The 23,270-nt window shown below is 38.0% G+C and overlaps 1 protein-coding gene across 2 annotated transcripts; it reads left to right on the top strand.

Annotated features, from left to right (window-relative positions):
* Window positions 1-3,132: 3,132 nt before the first annotated feature.
* GGPS1 (geranylgeranyl diphosphate synthase 1) lies at window positions 3,133-20,840 on the top strand. Of its 2 annotated transcripts, none has more exons than XM_068185051.1 (3): window positions 3,133-3,214; window positions 12,027-12,097; window positions 15,789-20,840. In XM_068185051.1, exons 1-3 carry the CDS (start codon window positions 3,148-3,150, stop codon window positions 16,548-16,550), a joined length of 900 nt encoding a protein of 299 aa, XP_068041152.1. In that variant the 5' UTR covers window positions 3,133-3,147; the 3' UTR covers window positions 16,551-20,840. The 2 variants fall into 2 exon arrangements, with proteins under 2 accessions (XP_068041152.1, XP_068041151.1); XM_068185050.1 differs by lacking the exon at window positions 3,133-3,214 and adding an exon at window positions 8,459-10,513.
* Window positions 20,841-23,270: the final 2,430 nt, after the last annotated feature.

The raw sequence follows: 23,270 nt of genomic DNA, 5'->3' as shown, positions 1-23,270 counted from the left end.
ATTCCCCCTATTTGGGAGGAGGGGAAGAAGGGCCTGCAGGCTGGAATGGAACAGGGTAGCATGAGAAGCTGTTTTGCAAAGTTCCAAAGGGAAACTTTTTCTTGACATTTGGCCTATAATTAATCATCATTACTCATCAACTTTCATCCTTTCTAGAAAGGTTCTAGACACAGATCACAGCTTCAAGTATAGCTTTAAAGTAGGTCCACATTATGGAGGCCCAGGTCATCTTATCCTAGTGTCATGTGTGTTTTCAGAGGTCATCAGAGATAAGATTTGATGCAGTCCAAAAGACTGTTGTCTGTGGCTGTTCTTTATGCCTCTGTGAAGATACTGAGAAATAACTGGAAAATTAACTTTGTCATGCATATGAATTGAAATGCAGAAAGTTTGTGTGCTGGTTTAAAAGGTAAAATGGCCTTAACTGCTTTAATCCTATAAATAAGCATAGATGTAATAAATTCTTGCATTTTCACTAACAAAAGGTTTTGCTGTTGCCTTTCATTTATTGTTTATCTGCAGGCTTTTACTTTTTGGTGGGAGATGGTGATTTGAGATCTAGTGTGTAAATCAGTGAGAAGTCTGTCTCAGTGCAACAGCGTAACTTCCATAACAAATCGGTCAGTCACCTCAGCAGGAAACCCTTAATAGCAGGCATTTCCCAAGTGTGCTGTATGTGATAATTTTGTGCAAAGAGCAGTAATATTACACATCTGGTATCATGGTATTTTTGCTTAGAGGCTTTTGTAATGAATTTAATTTACATGTTTCTTTATCAAGTGTCCTTTTCTATGTGTAAGTTTGGGGGAGGTTCTGTTCACTGTTTATGTGCCAGTGGATGTGTTAAATGTGTAGCTGTCTGATGAATAATCAGACTTTTTTTTTCCTTGGTGGACATTTACCTAGAATTTCATTTAATGGTAGAATAGTAGTACAGAAAATTTTAATTATATTGATTTGATATTGGTTACTTTTGTTCATTAGATCTTTTTTGCCTTTTATTAAAAGAAAAAAGAAAGTAAGAACCTCTGTACTTGTTGCAGAAGTACCTGATTAATTTTCTGCTGATATTTAGTATTTCAGGTGAACGCCTATTAGTTTTGTGCAGAAATACGCAAATATTTAGGTTGATGCTGTACAATACTGATGAATTTCAAGTTTGTTGGGGATTCTGAATATTGGCTTACTGCCTTACAGATGAGCAGGAGACCTAATTCCCTGAGGGAGGAGGAGGAGCTTTAACATTTACTTCTAAGCAAGAGCTTTTATAGGAGAGCACTTCCAATCCTAACATCTCTTCTCAGCCTAGCTGGATAGCTATGCACTTTCAATTCTATCGCTGTCTGTGTGGCTTTTTGACAAATAGTAGTCACAGGGGAGTTGTTAGGTTGATAGTATATTCTTATATCTATCTCTACCAGATTCTTTCTGCTTAAAACATCTGGGGGTAGACTCTGAAAATCTTTGATTTTACCTCCTTGCTGAAGTCCTTTGAGACTTCCTCTTTATATGTAAGGGTAGAGTTTGACAGCTGCCTCTCAGTGGAAGCGCTGGTTGAAAGCACTTCAGTTACAACAACAAGCTGGCAACAAAATAAGGAGTCAAGAGTGTCAAATCTGATTTTGATTAGTGTGTGGCCTGACCGCTAGTTGTGCTGGCACATCATGGATAGGATGGAAACGCTGTACTTCTTATCACGTCATCACTGCCAAGAAAATATGCAAAGCTTTCCCAAAAGGTGCAGCCTTACAAGCATTTTGTTGTCAACTATATTTGGTTAAATAGCCTTTCTTGCCCCTGAAGTGCCAATATATTTGATGAACACACAGAGTGAAGCAAATAAAGGAATTAATCTACACCTAAACTTTGAAAATAGTTATTAACACAGATCAGTTCCCCAAGTACAGACTGCTACAAATGCTTGCGGGTGTGGAAGTGGGAATGGGAATAGACAGGAACTGATTGAGCTATCCTCTCCCAGCTATACTCTTCTTGTGCACCTGCTCCCTGGCAGAGCTTGGGAAACTGAAAAGTCCTTCACTTAGCGTGAGCATTATTTAGCAACAGCTGAAACATTCTCAACAGTATTCTTACACAGAGCCCAAAACACAGCACTGCAGCAGCTACTAGGAGGAAAATTAGCTCTATTCTAGCCAAAATTGGGACACTAATTTACATAACTATTCACTTGCTCCAGGAGGAAAGAAATAAATCCTTTGCAGGATACTAGCAAATTATCTGGGAAGTGATGCTGAAGTAGCGTGAGACTTTATGCTACTGCTGCAGTTCCCATCTTAAAACTACATGAGAAGAACTGTTTTGAGTTGCTGCATCTGCAGTGTGCAGTAAGGAAGGCTAGAGGTGAAAGGATAGTAAATCTATCACAGAATACAGTCTGAAAAAAAAAATGCAGATGGAGATGACCAAAAGTATGTGAATTGAAGCTAATCAATAGAAAATTGTTGAGTTCTGTAGGCCCTGGATCCTAAAAGATTATTCATAGGAGTCTGTTACATTTATAGTGTATGGGAAAATGTGTAGAGCTGTCTGTATGCTTAAACAGTGGCAGAAAAATGGTATATTTCTATTTTGACTTATAACAAAAGATTGAGGAATTACATCAAAAGACTGAAGCTAGTATTCTACTTTAGGTTGCCTAGGTCTGAGGTGTATTTTCTGCTCTTAGATGTTACCACTTTTGGAATGTCTAATGTATGGAGAAAGCGTTTAGGGAGATCTGATAATATAAGTCATGTGAGGCTTTCTATGTGGGGTTTTGTATGAGTGTCTTTAAAGATTTGCAGTGGAGCTTTATTGTTGTGAATGGTAAAGTTTTAAATAATTCATCACCTAAACAATCTACTACATACAAAAAAGTAAACAAAATCTAGGAGTTGGCTTAAACTTCATAATTAATTAAAGAAAACTCTATTTAGCATGTATTATATGTGTTTCCTTGGTGAATGACATCTGGAAACCTTTTATATACTGAAGGTGTCATGCACAAAATTGGAATATTTGCACCTAACCTGTAAGTCAGCTGACATTTTAGTTGTATGCACCTACTGTTTACTTCCAAATTTTTAAATCTAAATAGTGTTAATAACACTTTCTTTAACAGTGAACTACATCTTAGGAAATAAAGAAATGGATGGGACGGATGAAACATCTAAAAGAATCCTAGAGCCATACCAGTATTTGCTTCAACTACCAGGCAAGTTTCTTTGTACTATATTGTTTTAAATATCAAAATTGGTTTTATAGCAACTTTTGTCTTGGGAAGTAGAAGCCAGGAAGTTTTTCTATTCTTGATTTGTGGATTTAAGAATAATAAAAAGTAATACTTTTCATTGTTTCTCTTTTACTTGTTCTTTTCTTCCTCTTATGGAACCACCTTTTTTTGTGTGTGTGTGTGTGTGATTGGTACAATAGCTCTTGTGTCTGTAGTAATATTGCCACATTAATATTGCAATTGTAGTAAGTAGTATTGCAGTTATTCTGTTCTCCAGAGTAGCTGACATGCTGCTTTTAAAAACTGATAGAGGCTAGTACTGAAGGCTTGATCCTGGTTTTAAACTAAGAGCTGACAATATTTTATTCTTTAGTTACTTGCTGTACTGAAGTCACTAGGTTGTGGGTTTGTTTTTGGTTGAGGGGGGAGGGGTGTTGTTTGAGGAGTTTTTGTTTGGTTAGGGTTCTTTGGGAGATTTTTTGGGGTTTTTTTTTGTTTTGTTTTGTTTGGTTGGTTTTGTTTTGGGTTGTTTTTTGGAGGTTTTCATTAACCTGTTCCTCTCGTGTAATTTATTCTCCTTGGTATGTGTAGAGACAGGTGCTCTTATTGCCAATTTCAGCTGTCCATATTCATGGCTTGCTTCACCTGTCAGAGGTTCAGCCAGTCCTTGTGTAGTATCAGGTCACCAGCAATATATTCACATGAAGTTTTCAGTCTTGAACAGTATAGCAGAATTCAGGAGGCAGTGTGAAAGCAAACTGCTGTATGGAAGTGCCCCTTGGCAGCCTCTTTGACTAAACAGTCAGATTGTTGTGACTTCTATTTGTACACCTAAAGTGTAAGAAAGGCCATACAGGCTATCAAAGTGACTAATTTTTTAAAAATAGTGGTGGAGCAACTTTATCATTGGAACTACTGCATAAATGCCTGGTTGCCCTCTGTCCAGCTTATATTGCATGCTGAAAGAGTTAAGGAAGATAAAAAAATTTGGGTAAATAGTAGGGAAATATTTCTGATCAAAATTCTGTCTGACCAGAGTAGAAGACCTTCTGCCTAGACAAATAGCATTATAAATAACAAGCAGAGTACTAAGTGGCTTTTGTACATCTGCAACAAGAGCTGTATATTGGTAGGGTGGGTCCTCTGAGTCCTAATTCATTATACCTGTGTATAATGAATTTCATTATTAACCTCTACAAATATCCAGGGTTTTCTTGCCAACATGAGTGATTTCATTTGACTTGGCAGTTAGTACCGAGTTGAAAACTAAGAAAAGGAAAGAATTTGGCAGTTGCATGTCTTTTTAATGCCAGAAGGCTTGTTTCCCATTTCCTCATGTGTACTCCTTTTGGCTTTGTTGAACTGGGTGGTGGTCTTTCTAGAGAACTACCTTGAGAATGAATCTGTGATATTACAGAGAGCTTTCTAAGCCCTGGTCCTGAAAAAATTTGCTTTCCTCAAACATAATCTTTAAGTCTAGTTTTTGTTTTATTAGATTATCTCATTAGCCAAGGAATGTTGCAGCACCTCTGCATCTTTAGCTGCTAATTATTTTTAAAGCTATTGTAGATACCAGGAAGAAAAGCTCAGCTTCCTAGTAGGAAATATACAGCGCCCAAAAAATCTTCTATAGGCAAAAGTGCTTGGCTAATAGCTCTTCAGTTACCTTTCACTTTAAATGATGCATCTAGAATATATGTTTAACCTTCCCACCTTGATTCCTGTGGCTAAATTCCTTTACTTTGAGTTCAACTGTAATAACTCTCTACTGGTAGCTTATGTAACACTACACTCGCTGGCAGTACAGGTGTTTTATATCATGTCCTGCATAAGTATCATAAATCTGATAGTCCACTTTACCATGTTGACTTCTTGTTAATTTAGTGTATGTTTTGGGGAAGGTGAGAAACAAGATAACCTGCTCTCTGTGCACTAGTGGTGGTGTGATTCAAAAGAGAAAACTTGTCATAAACTAGGCAGGTGAAAGTGGTGTACCTGTGGGAAGCTTGTACTGAGTAACAGGTGAAGCAGTGAGGGTTCCCAGTCATAAATTTACCATGTTTACTGTGTTTGAAACATTGGCTTTACCTAAGGTCAGCTATGCCAAGTACAGATCATGTTACATGTGTGAATCTTGGAGTCAGTGTGAGTACCAGTGCTCAGTAAGGGTGGAAAAAACAGGCTTATAGATGCTGTTTCTACCTAGAGTGGAGCTCAAATGAAATGCCCAAGCTAATATAACAGGCTCTTGTTGAAAGAGGCAGTTTCATTCCATCCTCTTAGCCTCTGGCAGTATTCTCCTGCTGCTTTACTTGTGCCAGTTCTCAACTTGCTAATCAAATTATTAGGTAGTATCAATCACCTAACCTATTAAAAACTTGCCCGGTTAATCTCTTGTCTTGTTAGTGAGCAAGTACAATGATAGGAACAAGAAGCTGTTTCTCTGTTGGATCAGTTTGAGCTCTGAGGGGCTTTGCAGAGAGCTTGGCTGAGTGTCAAATATGTACACTATTGCTCTACAGTAGTCCATTTCCTTATCTTGAAAGACTAGTTAAACTCTCCAAGCAGTTTAGTAACCTATGGTTGAATGAATGTAGATACATATCAAAGTTTGTTTGCATAAAAAGGGATTGTATAACTGTATTAAGGTTGGTAGCAGGGAAGGGAAAAAAGCCTGCTAATGTTGTCAATAGTGTAAGAACACAAATGTTTATAACTGCTAAGTATTAACCACTTAGTAGAGGAAATTGATTACTCTGTTTGCCTTTGCTGAAATAAGACTTTTAATGGTAACAGTCTCGGGGTGATGCTTTAAAGTGACCTTGTCTATTTCTTTGACTTCAAACAATGCTAGGATAGGGAAGCTACTAGGCTTAAGGTATTTTTAGTATGGTGCTATTTTAACTGCTAGTATGGTAATTAATGTTTAGTATGGTAGTTAATGATTATTCCTTTTTGAGCAGAAGTTATTGTTTGGGAGAAGAACATAGATTCTGGAACAGTAACTTTTCTTGTAAAATCTCATTGTAGTGGAATATTGCTATACTAGTTTTTAGCAATGTTCTGCTTCATCTAGTATTTTGTCACTTAGTATCATAAAGTGCAGGACTGACTTTCATAGATTCTGTTGTGGTTTGTCTCCAAAATTACTTAATTCACACACATGGTGAATTTTTCATTTTTGAGAGTCTGAGCTAACAGCAGTAGCTGATATTGCAGCGCTAAGGAGTATATGGAATTTCAGTTGTTATAAAACTGATATGGCTAATAGCTTGCTGTTGAAAGGGGCAGGTTTCAATCCTATTCATGACTGCATCTTCCCATTCTTGTCCTGCTGGTCTTGGCTGCAGTCTTTCCTGGTCTTGTTTAGCAAGCTAAACAGTCAAGACTGGCTTTGTTGTTCAACTTTTTCTGCTGGGTTGTTGAACTTGATCAGCCTGGTGACGGAGTTAAGCATCACAGGCCATGATCCCTACCACTGGCACAACTACACTTGGCACATCAGAGGCCTCCGCTTGGGCCCAGTTCCTGAGGGAGGTGGCACCTCTCTAGATTGTGAGCTGCACGGATGCCTGGGGGCACCCACTAGCCGGAATCAAGTGATGTCCCTGCTCCTAAAAGGTGTGTAGTTGTGGAAAACCTGTGTCAGCAAGCAAAGGAATGGTGGAAGGAGGTCAGCAGGCTTGCACAGCATCGTAATAACAAAAATTACAAGACTCTACAGATTCAAGAATCTGAAACCTCCAGGTATATTGACTGGGGGGTGCAGAAATAGTCTCTGCATATCAGGTTGGCAGATGGATGCTCCTCCAATGGTGAAGGCTGGTGGCCTCTGGCACCAGGAGAGAGATTCCTGTTCCTTGAACAGATGTGTAATTGCCAAATAGGTTCAGTGCACTGAAAGAAGACATATGGCTGGAAGCTCTTTATAGGCCTTTTATAACCTAAATGATTCTATGGTTTTATATAACTAAGCATCAGAACAGCACCTGGGGCAGCAGCAAGTGGTGAGACTGAGCAGATAGTGGAGAGACTGATTCCTGTAGGGAATAGAGGTTTCCACATGTGGTTTTGTGTTGGGGAGGTTTGCTGCTTCTGGATACCCTTGATAGGGGTGTGAGGGAAGGACTGCCAAGGTGTGTTTCACCTTTAAAATACTTAGCTTTACAGCTCTTTTACTTGAACACTAATGGATATAGCAAGGGGGTGTCTGAAGCTTATCAAGCAAGACTATGTGGCCTTTGAAATGAGGGCCAAGGCCACAGGAAGCCAGGTGGATCTTCTCTGTGATCCTCAACCCCCTTCTCACCATCAGGAGGAACAGCTAGTTAGTTTCACAGCTCCTGCTGATATCAGAGCTTTGGCTCTTATGGCCTTGAGACCTCCTTTGCAGAGCAAGGACTACCAGGAGGAGATAGCATCCACCTGTCCCAGGGCAAAAGCAGAGATTATAGTAAAAGAAAATGACTACACACAATCAAGTAAGGAATTAGTGAACTTGCAAACAAAGTGTATAGGCTGATTTGAACAAGACACTTAGAAATCTACAGATCAGATCTGAAGGCAAATCATCCTAGCACTCCAACAAGAAAGTACGAACAGAACTTGATAGATACCCAGAAAAAGATCTTGAAAGATCTCCCTTTTTCTGCGGATCTGCAGGACTGGATGCTTCTCTGAAGTGCCTTTTTACAGATGCATACATTATTGGGAGTAAAAGGGAGGAGGTAGAGATTGGCATGCAACTGTAGGGCAAAAATTTTATTGTGGTATAATCACACAGAGTGCTGCAGTGGATTGATGTGGATGGCCTAGGAAGACAATCTGGGGTAGCAAGGAATGGGAGTTGCATTTTATGTGAAATAACAGTTGAATTGCATGGAGTTTTACCTTCAGTCAGATGAGCCTGATCAGAGGTTATGAGTTAAGTTTCGAGGGCAGATCAGTAGAGGTGACAATATAGTGAGTGTTTGCTACAGACTGCCTTAGCAGGAAGAAGTGGATGACACCTTCAGACAACTGCAAAATGCTTCATATTTACAGGTGCTGATTCTTATGAGAGACTTCAGTTACCTCACAGTGTGGTAGAAGAAGCATCACAGCAGGACACAGGCAGTCCAGAAGGTTTCTGGAATGAATTGATGACCTCTTGCTAACACAGGTGACCACAGCGCTGATACAGGAAGGCATTATGCTGGACTCCACTTAAAAAGAAGGGAGAATTGGTTAGGACATTAAGACTGGAGGTAACCTTAGTTGCAGTGACCATTGGATAGTGACATTCAGGATTGTCAGAAGGAGCAAGGCACAAATCAGGATCACAATCCTGGACTAGTTAACCCTATTTTGAGCAGAGGAGTTATGCTAGAGAATTCTGTCAATGACCTTAATCAGGTGCAAGTAGCTGCACAGGTTAAAAATGTATGTGCCTGCTCTCTGCTTGTCTTCCTGCAGTTCACTTATGCTGTTTGTAATGTTCTTGTAGCTGCTTGGAGGGGTCTGCCTGGGGACTTTATCCATTTAGTTTTAATCCATCACAGGATGCAGCTAAACATGCAAGTGTACAATACAGCTGAGGTAATACAAGAGCTTTCTTCCTCCAGAAGGGCAATGCCTCTTCCCCTGATCCTCAGCATCTTCTGCTCACCCTGTACTGATTGTGGCAGATCCACTGCATAAGCTGACTCAGTACATAAAGCTGGCAGAAAGCTAACCTAGCAAAAAGCTGTGTTCTCTGCTGGGCTAATGAGTTGGATTAGCTGTAGTGGGGGCTAGGTTAATAGTCCCTCTGCTCTTTCCCATGCTGTTCTAGCCCTTTCATGTACCCTCTCTGTAAGCGGGGTGCTGCCTTAAGGGCATAATTTGTGGTTACTTGAATACAGCAAGAGTGAAGCAATACTAACCAGGAGCCTGTCCAGAATGGAGGTGTGTAGTTTTTGGGTCTGTGCCCTATCATAAGAACAAGTGTGTATATAAAGATTAAGTTGGTTGATTTTTTTCTCTTTTATTTCCTTTAGATGAGGAGCATCTCATCTAAAGAGGAGGAGGGAATGTCCTCAGTACAACATCTTTCATCTAACTTGATATTTGTTTGGAGGATAAAGCTTTAACATTCTTAGCTGTAGAAGGAATTTCTCACTATTTTTCTCACCTTTTCCACCCAGCATTGTTAAGGAGAAAAGCTTTCCATAGTTGCTGTTTGATTTGCGTAATAATTTGGGATCTTGGGTAGATTAAACCAAATGCATTTAGCAGAGCTTTGATAAAAACTTGGTGCAGTAATGTCTATTATTATAGCTCTATACAGTAGGTAGAGCTTCTAATTTTGGATGTTAGACCTCTATTCTTCAATTTTACAATAGCCTGCTTAGAATAATTAACAGAGTGGTGGAATGTGAAGAAACTGGATAATTCTGGCAGTTATCCTTTTAATTTTGTCCTAGTGTCCCTATATTGTTGTCTTGTCTAGTTTGGGGAGAGGAGGGATGTGGCAGGGAATGGAGTCTTCTGCATCCAGATTTAGAGACCAGTATTGGAAGGGTTTTGTCTTTTGCCACTACATTATGGCTGCAGGCATAAATTGTGCGTATAGAAAATCGCTGTACTATCGCACAGACCACATAAGATTGACTTCAGAATCAGATAAAACAGCATTTATGTAGCAATAATCTTCCTTTAGAAGACAAGCAAATCTGCATCTATAAAAGGAAAAATAAATGTCTCCCTATAAAGGTAGTGTTTTTTTCCTTGAATAGTTAGTGTCTAGGAAACCTTGCTAGTTAGAGTAGACAATTCTAATAATTCAAATGCTGTTTGTACCAAGGAACAAAAGTGGCTTAATCTTTTGTACATGTTATAATCTGTTTCAAGTGTGTTCTAGTAGTCAAGTTCCTCATGATGAAATAATGCTTGCTGCTGAACATCCAACATTCTTTAAGTGTATTTTCTGGGAAACACATTCAGAAAAACAGGATTAGCTGCCTAGTATTAAAAGAAAAAGCAGGTGTTGTCTGTATCTAAGTAATTTAGACGAGAATAAACAGCTATAGATGAGATACAGTTCCTTAATGTGATATTATCTCTGACTGGTTTTTGTTATGAATGTGGTGAAATACTTGTTAATCCTTAACTGGTAAGCCATACAGTTTGGCAAATATTTGTAACAGTTATTCTCAAGGAGAGACAAAACAATCCTTCCTTTTTGCAGAAAACTGTTAGTGTGTAAAACTGAGCACAGACAACAAAAATGGAGAAAACAAGCCAGTGGCAGTGTATGTCCAGGTAAGAATGCCTGTTCACATGTGGCAGAAGCAGAGGACAGAGCTGCTGGGGGAAAAAAAGAGGACCGTTTTGTTAATCTTGTCTAGTAAGGACCAGAAGATGGTGGTGACCGGAAGTAGTGGAAATCATTGAGAACTGAGACAAAAAGTGCAGACCTCTGATCCTGGGAGGAAGGTTATCACCTTTGCTACAGTGCCCAACCCACAAAGCTATTGCTTACCTGGTGGTGGTAAGCAGGGGGGAAGGGGAAAAATTCACAGTCCAGTTTCTCCAGGGTCTATCATTGCAAGTGAATTTACCTGTACTTATTATTCTGTTCTGTATAGGTTGGTTACACAGTCATAGAGAAGCCTTAGGGAGAGATTCAAATGTTGACATTTCTTTGGTGCTATGGGCAAGATGGAATTATCAACATGAGGACTAATATTGCAGAATATCTCAGTTATGTCTCAGTACATCTTGAGTCATGTAATACGGGTTCCATGGGTGTCTATGTTGCACTTGCTTTGAAGTTTATTTAAAGCTTTTTTTCAAATGCTTGTTTATATGAGCTGTATATATAGACCTGTTTTTGTAAACCTGTCTTGCAGTTATTCCAAGATATTATACATAGCTGAGCATCTCAAAGTTCAGAGCAGAATTGTCTCAGTGTGGTTAGGGGATGACTTTATTTCATATTGAATGTGACTAGATGCCAAATGGATATTTGTAAATGAAAACTAGCAAATTACCAAAGAAAGTAGACATCAGTAACGTATAGGCATAAGGTTAACTTCTGTTGAAATTCACTCTGTCATGTGAAAAGTATTTGGATTGAACAGAACAACTTGTTTCAACAGCAAACTTGGTCATTTCATGTTGTTGTGTCAGGATGACTGCCTGACTCCAACAAAGTGGATTTTACCAAAGCAGACCAAACCTATTTGTAGGTAGATTTCTTGGGTGTAAGATAAATATCTGAATTCTTGGAAAGTTCTATTCTGTTCAGAATGTTCTGTTCAGATTTTTCTTTAGAGTTATTTAGTAAGTATATGAAATATCACTTTCCTGTTTTAGAAATTTACAGTAGCAAGTAAAGAATAATACTACAGGAGATAGACCTAAAAATTGAGAGAAATAGCTATTCAACAAATACCCATACTTTCAACTAATAATGAATCATAATTGAAACTTTTTATTCTTAAAATTAACATGCCTTGCAAACTAGCTGATCTGTACAGGCTACCAACATGGTCAGGACCCCTTACTAATTAAATTGTGAAAACAAAATATAGTAAATTGTAAATACGTGCTTTAAATATTCCTGCAAAGTGTTTAAAACCAAAACTGCTGCTAATTGATGTTTATTCAATGAAGAAGCAAGCCATACACCGATATATTGTCCACTTTTGTGTTGTCACACTGATCACTTTTTTAATCGGGTCTCAAATCAGCTGTAGTTGTTAAGACAAACTGTTGTGCCTAATAACAAACTCTATTATTTTTATAAACGCCTGTAATATTTTTATTGTAGGTAAGCAAGTGAGAACCAAACTGTCACAGGCCTTTAATCACTGGCTGAATGTTCCAGAAGATAAAATACAGGTACTGGCTAATTATTTCTAAAAGGTTGTTATCTTTCTTCCAAGACCACTGGTAACAGTGATTCTCTTACATAGCATAATTTTATCAGAAATCTTAAATGCACTAATTTCTGAATATAAAGTGAACTTTCAGGAAAACAACTTCAGTGCAAAGATTTTACTGTGATGCAACACTAAAGAAATTACCTCCATGACTTACTAGAATAGCTACTTCTTTCCAAGTGTGTTCAACCTTTGAAGTTGTAGATAAGCAGCTATCATTGTTACCCACTTAAATTAACTCAGTTATTAACACTGAGTTTTTAATGACTTACAAAAGAAGCTAGACAGTTACACCTTGTAGACTTCATAAATATAGTGTTTGAAAATAAAACCTTGAGATTTTGATTCAAGAATATCAAAGACAGCAATTAAATCAACTTTACAAACCTAAAACTGAAGGGGATGTATCATATAGTCTGCAATCCTTACTTTCTAATGAGAAGGATTATCTAGGAATTCTCATTGCCTTTCCTCTTGGACAAAGTGTGCAAGATGCGTGGCTGTGTATTTAAACACTGTGACCTTTCAAATGAAAAATTATCCTCCTGTTTAGGTTAGACTGCAGTTTTGCTAAACTGTATACAGAGTGTGCAAAATATTTTCTGTCCAAGGCAATGTAAAGAATCAACATAATTGGTTGTGCGTTTTGACACCCAGCTTGTTCTATGTTAATTTTATTAACTGTTGGCAGAAGTATCTTTTAAGTTTGTGAAGGAGTCATTTTTAGGGTGGCTTAAAATTTGCACTTCATAGCTCTCAAGTAGCAAAGTGATTTAAGAGGCTGCATTTCATAATCTAGGAACTCTTCCATTTTTCAGCCTGTCTGTGTTAACTGTCAAAATTTATTCTGTCAGCTAGACACATCTTACCCTTTGTGCTCAGAGAAACATCCAAATAAAACAAATAATATAGCAATCTGTGTATTGTATGTATGGGTTTAATCTAATATCACAGATCAGATTCAGATTGGAAGAAGCCTCTGGAAGTTATCTAAGACAACCCTGTACTTAAAGCAGAGCTTGCTCTGTAGCTGCTTTAGGCTTCTGGGACCCCTGCTGAGTTTTGAAAATCTGGTGATGGGATTTCTGTAGCTTCCCAAGGCCTGTCTTCCCCTGCTAAACCCCTTTCATTTTAACAAAACCTTCCATTCTATTCAACTAGGGGATTTTTATGTTGCAGTCTGACTGTTGCTGCCTGCACTTTTGCTGGGCACCCATGACATTGTGGTCCATTTTTGTTTAGTGCTAATAGTAAACTAAAGCTGCGGTGCCTCTGTGTGAACAGAAATTACCAGTTCTGTCACTTTAAACTGAACTGATGATCATGTAACTGCTATTGAAAACTTGGACCACTTGTTTTGATTATCTTTATGAAGAAAACCAATGCTTTAATGTCTCCTTTACCACTTAAGTTGTTTGTAATGGCAGGATAAAGCAAGACCCTGTCATCTTTTAGTCTTTATCATGATGCAATTATTACAGCTTTTGTGTACTTTAGTACTAATTTTAATAAGTAAAGATGGTTGAAGTCTGGAGGACCAGCTGTGGTCATCTTTTTGACATCTCCCATAATCATAAGATGTCCCCTGTGTCTAACAGCCTGATTAATTTCCAGCTATTTATATTTATTTTATTAAAAATCTGAATTCTGGCACTTTTTTTTCTGGTCCCCTTTTCTGGAACTTTTTTCTTACCTTAGATTATTTGTCTTTGTGTAGTTTATTTAGATTATACAATTAAGGCTACTTTTCCTTGGTAGTTTCTTTTACTGTTAACTGCCACTGTTTCACCTTTTGCCCCAACCAAGTGATCTATTCCCGTAACACTTAATGAATTTCTAGTTTTGGTGCTGCACTGAGACACTTCAACTTGTTGAATTAGAGAGCACTGGGTTTGTCAGGTGAACTTCTTTCTGAGAAGGTCCTGAAACAGTCTAGCAAGAGTGAAGCAAATTTTAAAGCTATTGCAGATAAGGAGGTGGAAGAAACCTGTGTGTTGGACTGACAGTGCAGCAGATGCAGATTAGATAGAGGTAGGTTGTAAGAAAACAGCACTCTGCACTGCTTTTCAGCTTGCATTATGGAGACCAGTCTTTTGATTTTCTCAGGCTACTTCCTGATGTCTTCTAAAATAAGCTTCTTCTGATATCTGAACTGTTTCACTCCTTTCCTTCACCTTTGAAGCACTTTTGACACTATCTTACGTTCACAAGGTAATTTGATAGAAACACAGAGTCAGGAAACACTGTTTCCTTTAAACCTTATATATGGAAGCTGAAAGAGGTCATGAAACAGCCAGTGATATGAAATAGGTTAGCATGAGAAGAACTATAATAGGCTTATCCAATGAATGCACAGAATACAGGGAAAAGTTCTTGATAATGGACCAAAAGTATATTCAAATAATGAGATAATGGACCAAAAGTATATTCAAACAAATAGGAGTGTAAAGTTGACTTCAGTAAGTACTCTATCCTTTGATTTCATGAGTGTTGAAGTAGGTTGTTCTTGCAATCCTATCGTGGGAAAGAGATTAAATTCCTGGGGTTTGAATTTTAATCTTTGGTGTTCACTGAAAACCAGGTGGCTTGATGCTCAAGAAAATGTTTACAGCAAAGTCCTTATTTTGTCCTACAGCACCCACCAAATATGACCATACTAGATATTTGCTGCCATTTTATGGTGGTCTTAGTATTTTTTAACAGTTGTTTTGATGAATTTTGTCTGAATGCAATGTTTGTAGCTAAGGAATGTAATTGGTTCATTAGCTTTAAAATCATATCTTAATCTGATGTGTTTTGCAGTGAGTTTATACAGTATGCAGCTTAACATGCTTAAATTTATTTCCATTTAAGCAGGTACTGAATATACCTGGCAGTTGTGGAATAAAAGCAGCATGTAGAGTTAAGACTCTTCATTTTTGATTGAGTTGTTAAGGTTCCATTCTACTCAAATGTAGTCAGCTACAAGCCTAATGTTGTGAATGGTTTATTGCACACCTCAGGTGGTATGTGATACTGGTCTACCTAGTAACAAGCAGTGTGTAGGAAGCTTCTCAAAAGAAATTGTGGCTGTTGTCTTTCTGCCAAGAATTTTCCAAATGATGTTTCCAAGAGAATAGTCTGTCCTTTAAGAGCTCAGTACTGAATATAACCACACAAAGTGTGGGAAAAGAAAGATGACCTTTCCACATGGTTCACAAGAGAAATGTGATAATGGATGATACTTGACACTCTCAAGAGCTGACTTTGGGAGATTTCAGGTTTGTAAATCTAAACATTTCAAAATACTGTGTTTATTTTATTTTCCCCCTAGTCATGTTTCTAATAAGTTATTCCATGGCTCCTAAACAATGGCATTAGAACTGTAGCAACAATGAAGAGGAGCATGCAAGTGGAAGCACTTTGGGGAGTAAGTTAACTTTGAAGCTGAAAACATTACACATAAGACTATGTGATCCAGGACTTAGAGCAAACTGGATGGTGAAGAGAAGCATAACTCTTTACTAACAGTAAAGGCAAGTTGCCTGAAGAGGAACCTCGGTGATAGAGAATCTAGTTCTTTAAAACATTTTAACATTTTAAGTATAGTCTTGCAAAACTCATGGTTAAATTACAGTGACAGACTTAACAATTTTCTCTTTTTGTAATAGGTTATCATTGAAGTGACAGAGATGTTGCACAATGCAAGCCTACTTGTGGATGATATTGAAGATAACTCAAAGCTACGACGGGGCTTTCCAGTGGCACACAGTATCTATGGAATTCCATCTGTAATCAACTGTGCTAATTATGTTTATTTTCTTGGCTTAGAGAAGGTTTTAACCCTTGATCATCCAGATGCTGTTAAAGTTTTTACCCGTCAACTTCTGGAGCTCCATAAAGGTCAAGGCTTGGATATTTACTGGAGGGATACTTACACCTGTCCTACAGAGGCTGAGTATAAAGCGATGGTACTGCAAAAGACAGGCGGGCTCTTCGGATTAGCTGTAGGCCTCATGCAGCTGTTCTCAAATTATAAAAAAGACTTAAAGCCACTTCTTAACACACTTGGTCTCTTCTTCCAAATAAGAGATGACTATGCCAACTTGCACTCCAAAGAATATAGTGAGAACAAGAGTTTTTGTGAAGACTTAACTGAGGGCAAGTTCTCATTCCCAACCATTCATGCAATTTGGTCAAGACCTGAAAGTACTCAGGTGCAAAACATTTTACGTCAAAGGACAGAAAATATAGATATAAAAAAATACTGTGTACATTACCTTGAAAATGTTGGTTCCTTTGAGTACACTCGGAATACATTGAAAGAGCTTGAATCTGAAGCCTATAAACAAATTGAATCACTTGGGGGAAACCCTGAGCTTGTAGCACTAGTTCAACAGCTGAGCAAAATGTTCAAAGAACCTGAAAATTAAAACAACTTCTGGGTGTGGAATAAAACTCTTTTGAAAATGGGAGAATAACCAGATGGAGAGCTGTGATAATCAGTCTTATGTAAAACTTTCTCTTGTAGCCATGTTACAGATATTACTGTTAAAAATAACTAGTCATTGAGTTTTGAAACATATAGCTTATTATCTCTAAAGTCTTAACTGCTTACAGTTGGTTTTGTTAAAGCAGATGTACTAGAACTAAAACAAGTTTTGAATCTAAGTATAATAGTCTTGACACAATCAAAGGCATTATTGCATACCTAAAACTCTCATGCCTCTAACCAGGCAATGACTGGATGTTGGTTGAAATTCTGTGTTAAATTAAATCAGGTTGACATATGAGTATTATGCATTTTAAGCAATGCTCTTGTAAACCAAAATTCATATTTTAAAAAAACGGCACTTGCAAGAACAATGCACATAAAATTGTGTGATATGTCTAAGTTTGACTTGTGAAGCTTAGAAACTGGATCAGTTTACTATGTCCTAGAGTGAATATCCTATCCAGCTTCTGTGGATATTTTCAGGGGTGTGTGAATTATGAAAGATGGCTATTTCATATGCAAATAAGGTATGCTCAGTCTGAAATTGTGACTTGATAAAGATTTTGCAGTACCTTAGAGAAAAGATTTCATCACATCAAAAAAGTGTAAATTTGCTGCTGATTCCAGCTCTGCAGTAATTTTGCTTACCTGGTTTTAGATTTTGAAATTGTCAAACATTCTGTAGCCAGAAACTTAAATCTGTGCATTAAAGCTCATATATGTAACTGTAAATAGCAGCATAATGAGCTGCTATTAGAAATGGAAAGAAATTCACACCAGGTAACTTTAGGACAACGTAATTGGTGCAGGTCTCTTTTAATCTCTGCTTATAATTGAGGGGCTTCTCTAAGACTTTATTCATAATTCATATTTCATTCCTGTTTTAAATTGCTGTCTGGAGGCGTGTTCTATATCTCTCCAAAGAGACAAGAGCTGTAATTTTTTTTCTTAAAACAAAGTACAGTATCTTGTTTTACAAGGTACAATACCACTTCAGTTTTGTTAATTGCTTAAATAGAGCTTTAAAATTATAGACATACCAAAACAGAACTGAGAGTGAGAGCAAGATTTAGGGGTGGGGCTGATAACTAAGAAAGTTCTCTGCTCAGAGAGATATATATGTGTGTGTGTGTATATATGTGTGTATATATATATATATGTGTATATATATATATATATATATGTGTGTGTGTGTGTTAATAAAATGTAAGCAGAGATGTTTGGTGTTTTTCTTGCCTGGGCTGGTTTTAATCAGGTTCAGTTCCCTTATATTCACAGGTATATTAAGCTTTGCCTTGGAGTAGTAAGGTAATGGTTTGGATCAAAGGTAGGATTGGTGCTATAAGCTGTGGTGTTAGCTCAAGCATACTCTGAAATGGACAGAGGTGCTTGGCTTCTGATGGCTAAAGGATAGTTTTATGTAGGTGTTCATTTACTGTACCTGGAAAACAGGGAAAGCTATGATCTCAGCCCACTGAGAAAACTAACTGAAGAAGGTCGCTGTAATGTCTTCCCTGGGCAGCCTTAATATCTTTCTGAAAGTGATCAGACATGACAAAATTGAGGATGACTGCTTTCCGTCTGAAATATTATGTAGTTATGGATGATAGCCTGTCCTTTTTATCTGCATGCTGAGGAGAAATCTTTGCCTGATTAGACACTGAATAATAGGCTTTTCACTGAATGGACCTGGTTGCCAGGACTGAATAGCTTAAAGTTGGTGAAAGGTGTCTTTAATGTTAATGAAAAAGAATTGTAATACCTTTTGCATAACTTGCAGTGCTTAGTAAGCCTGTAAATTTTTAATGTGTTATGTGAAAACACTATCTACAGTAAATTACATTTATTTTGTGCCGTGTCTTGGAAGTTTGTAAGCACTGTTGCAGTTAATGTTGAATAGGGGAAAGCACTGAAAAGATTATTGTTGTCAGGAGAATCTCCTAGTCTTACTGTGAAATGTATCCTTGTGCCTGTTGAGATATTGTAACTGCAACACAATGCAAAGTGCACTTAGTGCCATTTCATTTCTGTTCTGTTGCTGGATGTAAACAGTTATGTATAATCAAACTTACATAATGAAGTAGCTTTTCTTACTGTTTGTATAAAGCTTTTCTACCATCTGAGATTTCTGCTATGTCATTGCTCCTTTTTTTCTCTGGCAATTCACCCCAGTATGTATTCAAATTCTATATTTTGTAGCATGTGCCTTCATTAGGAGTAGGTACACGGATGTTTTCCAGTTGCAGACCGTTTAAACCACAAATGGGTAAGGGAACAGTTGGTCCAGCTTTCTTTTCCCAGGTTACAAGAGGCCATGCAGCTCTCTCTTACTCTTCTGCCTTCAAGGTGTTTGATGTCAGTATTCAAAGCATATACTGAAGGCATATCTGGAAAGGCCCACAAGTGGAGCATTGTTGCTCTTCACTTAGGTTGGGATAAACAGGATTGTGAGAGCTTTTTTCCTGTATTCTGGAGTCAGAAGAGGCTGGAATATTTCCCTTTCATCTGTTAAGCTGGTAGAGCATCTGTAAGTACTAAATGCCAGTAGTAGTGATGTCACTTAGTCAAGGTAGATCTTATATTTAGTGCCATTAGATCAGTCTGTGCATGTTCATCAATATCCTCCAATGTTATCACTGGGTTAGTTGTGTGAGTGCCCCTCTGTTGCTATGCCTCCCACAACACAGGGAGTAGGGATTTTTCCTGATTTTCATAAAATATGGCAATCTGAGTTGCAAGTGGAGATGCCCACAGGGAAACAAAGGGGATGCTTGTTTCAATGCCAGTCCCTTTGAGCCAGAATGGTTCCCCTTATCTTCCTGCTATTACCAGCAACTTCTACTCTGATCAGGTTATCAGTGCATTTCCTGGGGGTTTAGTTCTTGCAGCTCATATTAAAAGAAATGCAAATACTCATCAGTCTGGAGCATTCCCCACTACCTCAGTCTGTTTTCTGATTTTGTGCTTCCTTGGATGTAAATGAGTTCTGTCACTTGTCTTAGAGTAGCCAGCCATGGGATGGGACATCTGTCTTTGCTTTTTCATAGGCTGTTTACCCCATCAATTATGATGAAAATTGCATCATTTTACGACCTTCCTAAGGAGATAGCTTTCTCCTCTCCTTTTGAACTCAGGCTGTTCAGGTACCTACTCAGAGCAACTTTGTATGTAGCCAGTTGTTGATACAAACAATATAGAAATGTTAATGGGAAAGAAACTGTTGGTTGTTCTTAGTTTCTTTTTTGTTAATCTGGCTGCATGTGCTATGGAAATTTCCTATATTAATGACTGTTTTCCTCTGTTACTGTTAAAATGCTAGCAAGGTATAAAAATGTGGGGTTTGTGAGGGGGTTTGCATTTCTCATGTAAAACTGGTTTGAGCTTTAATACACCTTTATCACTGAATTGGGCCAGGCTTTTATTCATGTGGAAGAGCCATATGAGCATCTGTTGCTCTTCTTTGTCCCATCTTCATCATTTTACGTTTCAGGTTTGGTATTTACTATGCTCTTTGTATTATTTGCTCAGTACTTTCACTGTAATTCTTCTTTCAGCTCTATTTCTTTTCTGCTTTTGACACCAAGCACACATAATACCATCAAACTCTGTTTTGATCCTGGACAAACATACTTGTGTGGATATACTTTTGAAATGTTGAATCTTGGCTCATCATCTGCCTTCACAAAAGTAATCCAAGATTTTCTGCAACCTCTAAATGCCTGAAACTTTTTTCCAGGAAGCTAAACCCTGTAATATATGACCATAAATTATTTTTGTCTCATTGTAGGTTGAGCTACTTTCCTTGCCCTACCTGTTTGCTTTCAAGATCCATTTTGCTTTGGTGGTAATGTCTGTTAGGTCTTTTTATGAATAAACTTAACTCACTAGCCCTGACAGAGAGAAGTTAATTTTTGTCCAGGTTAATGAATTATCCCACTCAGCAAGAGCCTGATGAATGCCAGAGCTGGCAGGTGGACAAAAGTCAAGGAAAGGATTTCAGAGAATAAGAGAACTCATTTTTGCCTCCTGAGGCTGCCTCATGTAATTTCACCTTCTTTTACAGAATTTACTTGACTTTGTTAGGAAAAGCTAAAGAGTGTGGCTAGTTTCTCTGAGCTTCCCAAATAGACTGTGAGAGATACTTAAGTTCAAAATTATTTATTCTGATAATTATTTATGTAACTTGCATATATCATCTAAAGATTTTATTAAAGGTACAGATAAAACAGAGTATATTGTTTCATTACTTTATTTTTCTTTCTCTTAATTTTTCTGTTCTTGAAGTCAGGGAAACATAATCTGCCATATGCCTATTTGAGTTGATTACTACCTCACATTAACATCCTTCCTGAAAAAGTTTTATCATAGCTGAGCATCAGCGTTCAACCTTTTCCGCAGCACGCACTTTAAAATTATTTCAGAGGCACCTTGTTGAGGTGTGGCTAGGAATAATCCACAATTCATTAACTCACTTCAAGCATATAATCTGCAAAACTTCTAATAAAGATGCAGGTTAAACCACATTAACCCTGATAGTGTTCCTCACCTGTATACCCTATGGAACAAGTACATTCTCAGTTAACCTACTGAAGAGGTATTTACTGATTATCTCTGTTTAGTACAGCACAGAGAAACATGGGAGATACACCAAGAAGGCCTCATGTGACCAGGGAAAGCACTACACAACAACCTGATGTGAATTTGTGGAGAAGACTAACTCTGAGGTGAAGGGAAATTGTAGATAATTATCTGCTTTTGAGCTCCAGGAAAATGCTCTACTCATTGGTGTATGAATTACATGCTGACAGTTAAGCAGCTGCATCATCTCTTGTGCACAGTAGGTCATTTTCACTCTCTTCATAAATGCTTCAGTTGCTATTTCTCGAGCATATAGTGTGAGCTACTTAATCACTCAGTGATTACAGAAGTCTGTAAAATGGCAAATGCATTCATTTTGTTTATGTATTTTGAAATACATAAAAACTCTCCTATTCTCTTGCAATCTGTTTCTCCACAGAGAACTTCTGTTGGCTGAGGGAGGCATTACCTTTCTGAAGTTATTAAAACCAGGCTGACACCAAGCCTGTGTGAGCAGATGGGAGGGGAAAAAAGGTTTGCAAGGAAAACACACCAAGTTCTTTACAAGCAGAATTTCCTGTAATTGCAGAGATACTATATGAAGCATGGAACTAACTCAAACAGTTTTTCTGTGGTTTTGACTGAAGAACCTGCAGCTAACTGCTTTCTTTTTAGGGTGGGATGGAATGTACAGGTCAAAGTAAAAGCCATACAGAGGAATTACCATTGCTGCTCACAGAAGTGTAAAAACTGTGCTGTAAACCTAATCTCTTACCTTTTACACCAACCAGCATGAATGTTCAATAAATTCAGATGCTAAATCCATTTTTACTGAAGTGCTTACAAAATGCTGAAGTTGTAATTTGAGGTAATGAGGTGAAAATGTTAAATTGTTCCAGTTGTTTGATTGGCATTGGGACTGTCCTGTTGCTTGTCAAGTACAGATCATGAACTATGGCTATTTGTTGATTACAACACTGAAACAAGAAGCGCAAAGAAATAGAAAGGATAAGCAGTAAGTAAATGCTATTCTCATTATCATTTTAGAAATACTAAATGCATAAATTTGACAACATGCATGTAGGTTGGGAGAATGGCTGGATCACCTGTCAAACTAGGGATAAAACAGGGGCAGCTGGGGTCCGAAAGATCACATAAAGTATTTTCTTGTTTTCAGCACCTTTCCTGTCAAGCAGTACACAAAGTGGAGTATGCTCTCAGCTTTGACCTTGAGGACAGTGGAGGAGTAAAAAAAGGAGAGCAAGAGGCCTTACTGCTCTCACTTGTACCACTGTCCATGTAGCTTGAGCTGCATGGCTTGAAACTGGAATAGATCGTTCCAAGAGTGCCCTCTGTGGGAGATGAGGGGGCTTAAGAACCCAGATGAGACAGCAGCGCCACCAAAGATGTGGAAGGACTAGGGTATCTATTTTTTTTCTCCAATTCTATTAGGGGAAAAAAAACCACATTACCTATGGCAAGGGAGGATTATGGAAATGAAGGCACAGAGTTATTTGCTGGATTGTCCCCTTGGGGAGCAGCTGCTTTTTGCGAGACAGTAAAGCACACCCTCAAAGCCTGTTACTTGAATCTGCATGCTAAAGAATATACACAATATCCAGATTGTTTTGGTTGGAATGTACTAGTGTTACCAAATACCCATACCCGATTTCCGTAGTGAGTATCACAGCCTCAGAGTAAAGAGTTTTGTTATGCTGCCTGCCAAAAGGACAGACAGATTTAATGTGATGGAGCCGCCGTAGGACTGAAAGAGCTGCTTGATTATTTGCTGTCATGATTGTTCCAGTCTTGGTGGTGCCAACATTCAGATGATATTGTTTGCATTAAACTGTTGTGAGATGTTGAACTATGAAACACAAGAGATTAAAAAAGGTGAAAAACATCAGTTAAGATACTTTGATTTTTATAAACACAGCTCTTCGATCTTGCCATACCTATCCCTATCAAACTGAAGAGCTCTTACAAAATTTCTGTTCCTCACCAACTGGTACTAGAACACAGTCAGGTCTTTCATTTTTTCCTGTATAAACTTCGATTTTCCTGGATCCCCCCGGGAATA

The sequence above is a fragment of the Anomalospiza imberbis genome, chromosome 3 (assembly GCF_031753505.1).
Source record: "Anomalospiza imberbis isolate Cuckoo-Finch-1a 21T00152 chromosome 3, ASM3175350v1, whole genome shotgun sequence".
Lineage (NCBI taxonomy): Eukaryota > Metazoa > Chordata > Aves > Passeriformes > Viduidae > Anomalospiza > Anomalospiza imberbis.
This window is presented reverse-complemented; position numbering and strand designations above follow the sequence as displayed.

Coding starts and splice junctions, on each gene's coding strand:
- GGPS1 (XM_068185051.1), top strand. CDS start 3,148: ATGGATGGGACGGATGAAACATCTAAAAGAATCCTAGAGCCATACCAG. Junction 3,215..12,026: donor GTATTTGCTTCAACTACCAG/GCAAGTTTCTTT, acceptor TTTTTATTGTAG/GTAAGCAAGTGAGAACCAAA. Junction 12,098..15,788: donor TTCCAGAAGATAAAATACAG/GTACTGGCTAAT, acceptor TTTTTGTAATAG/GTTATCATTGAAGTGACAGA.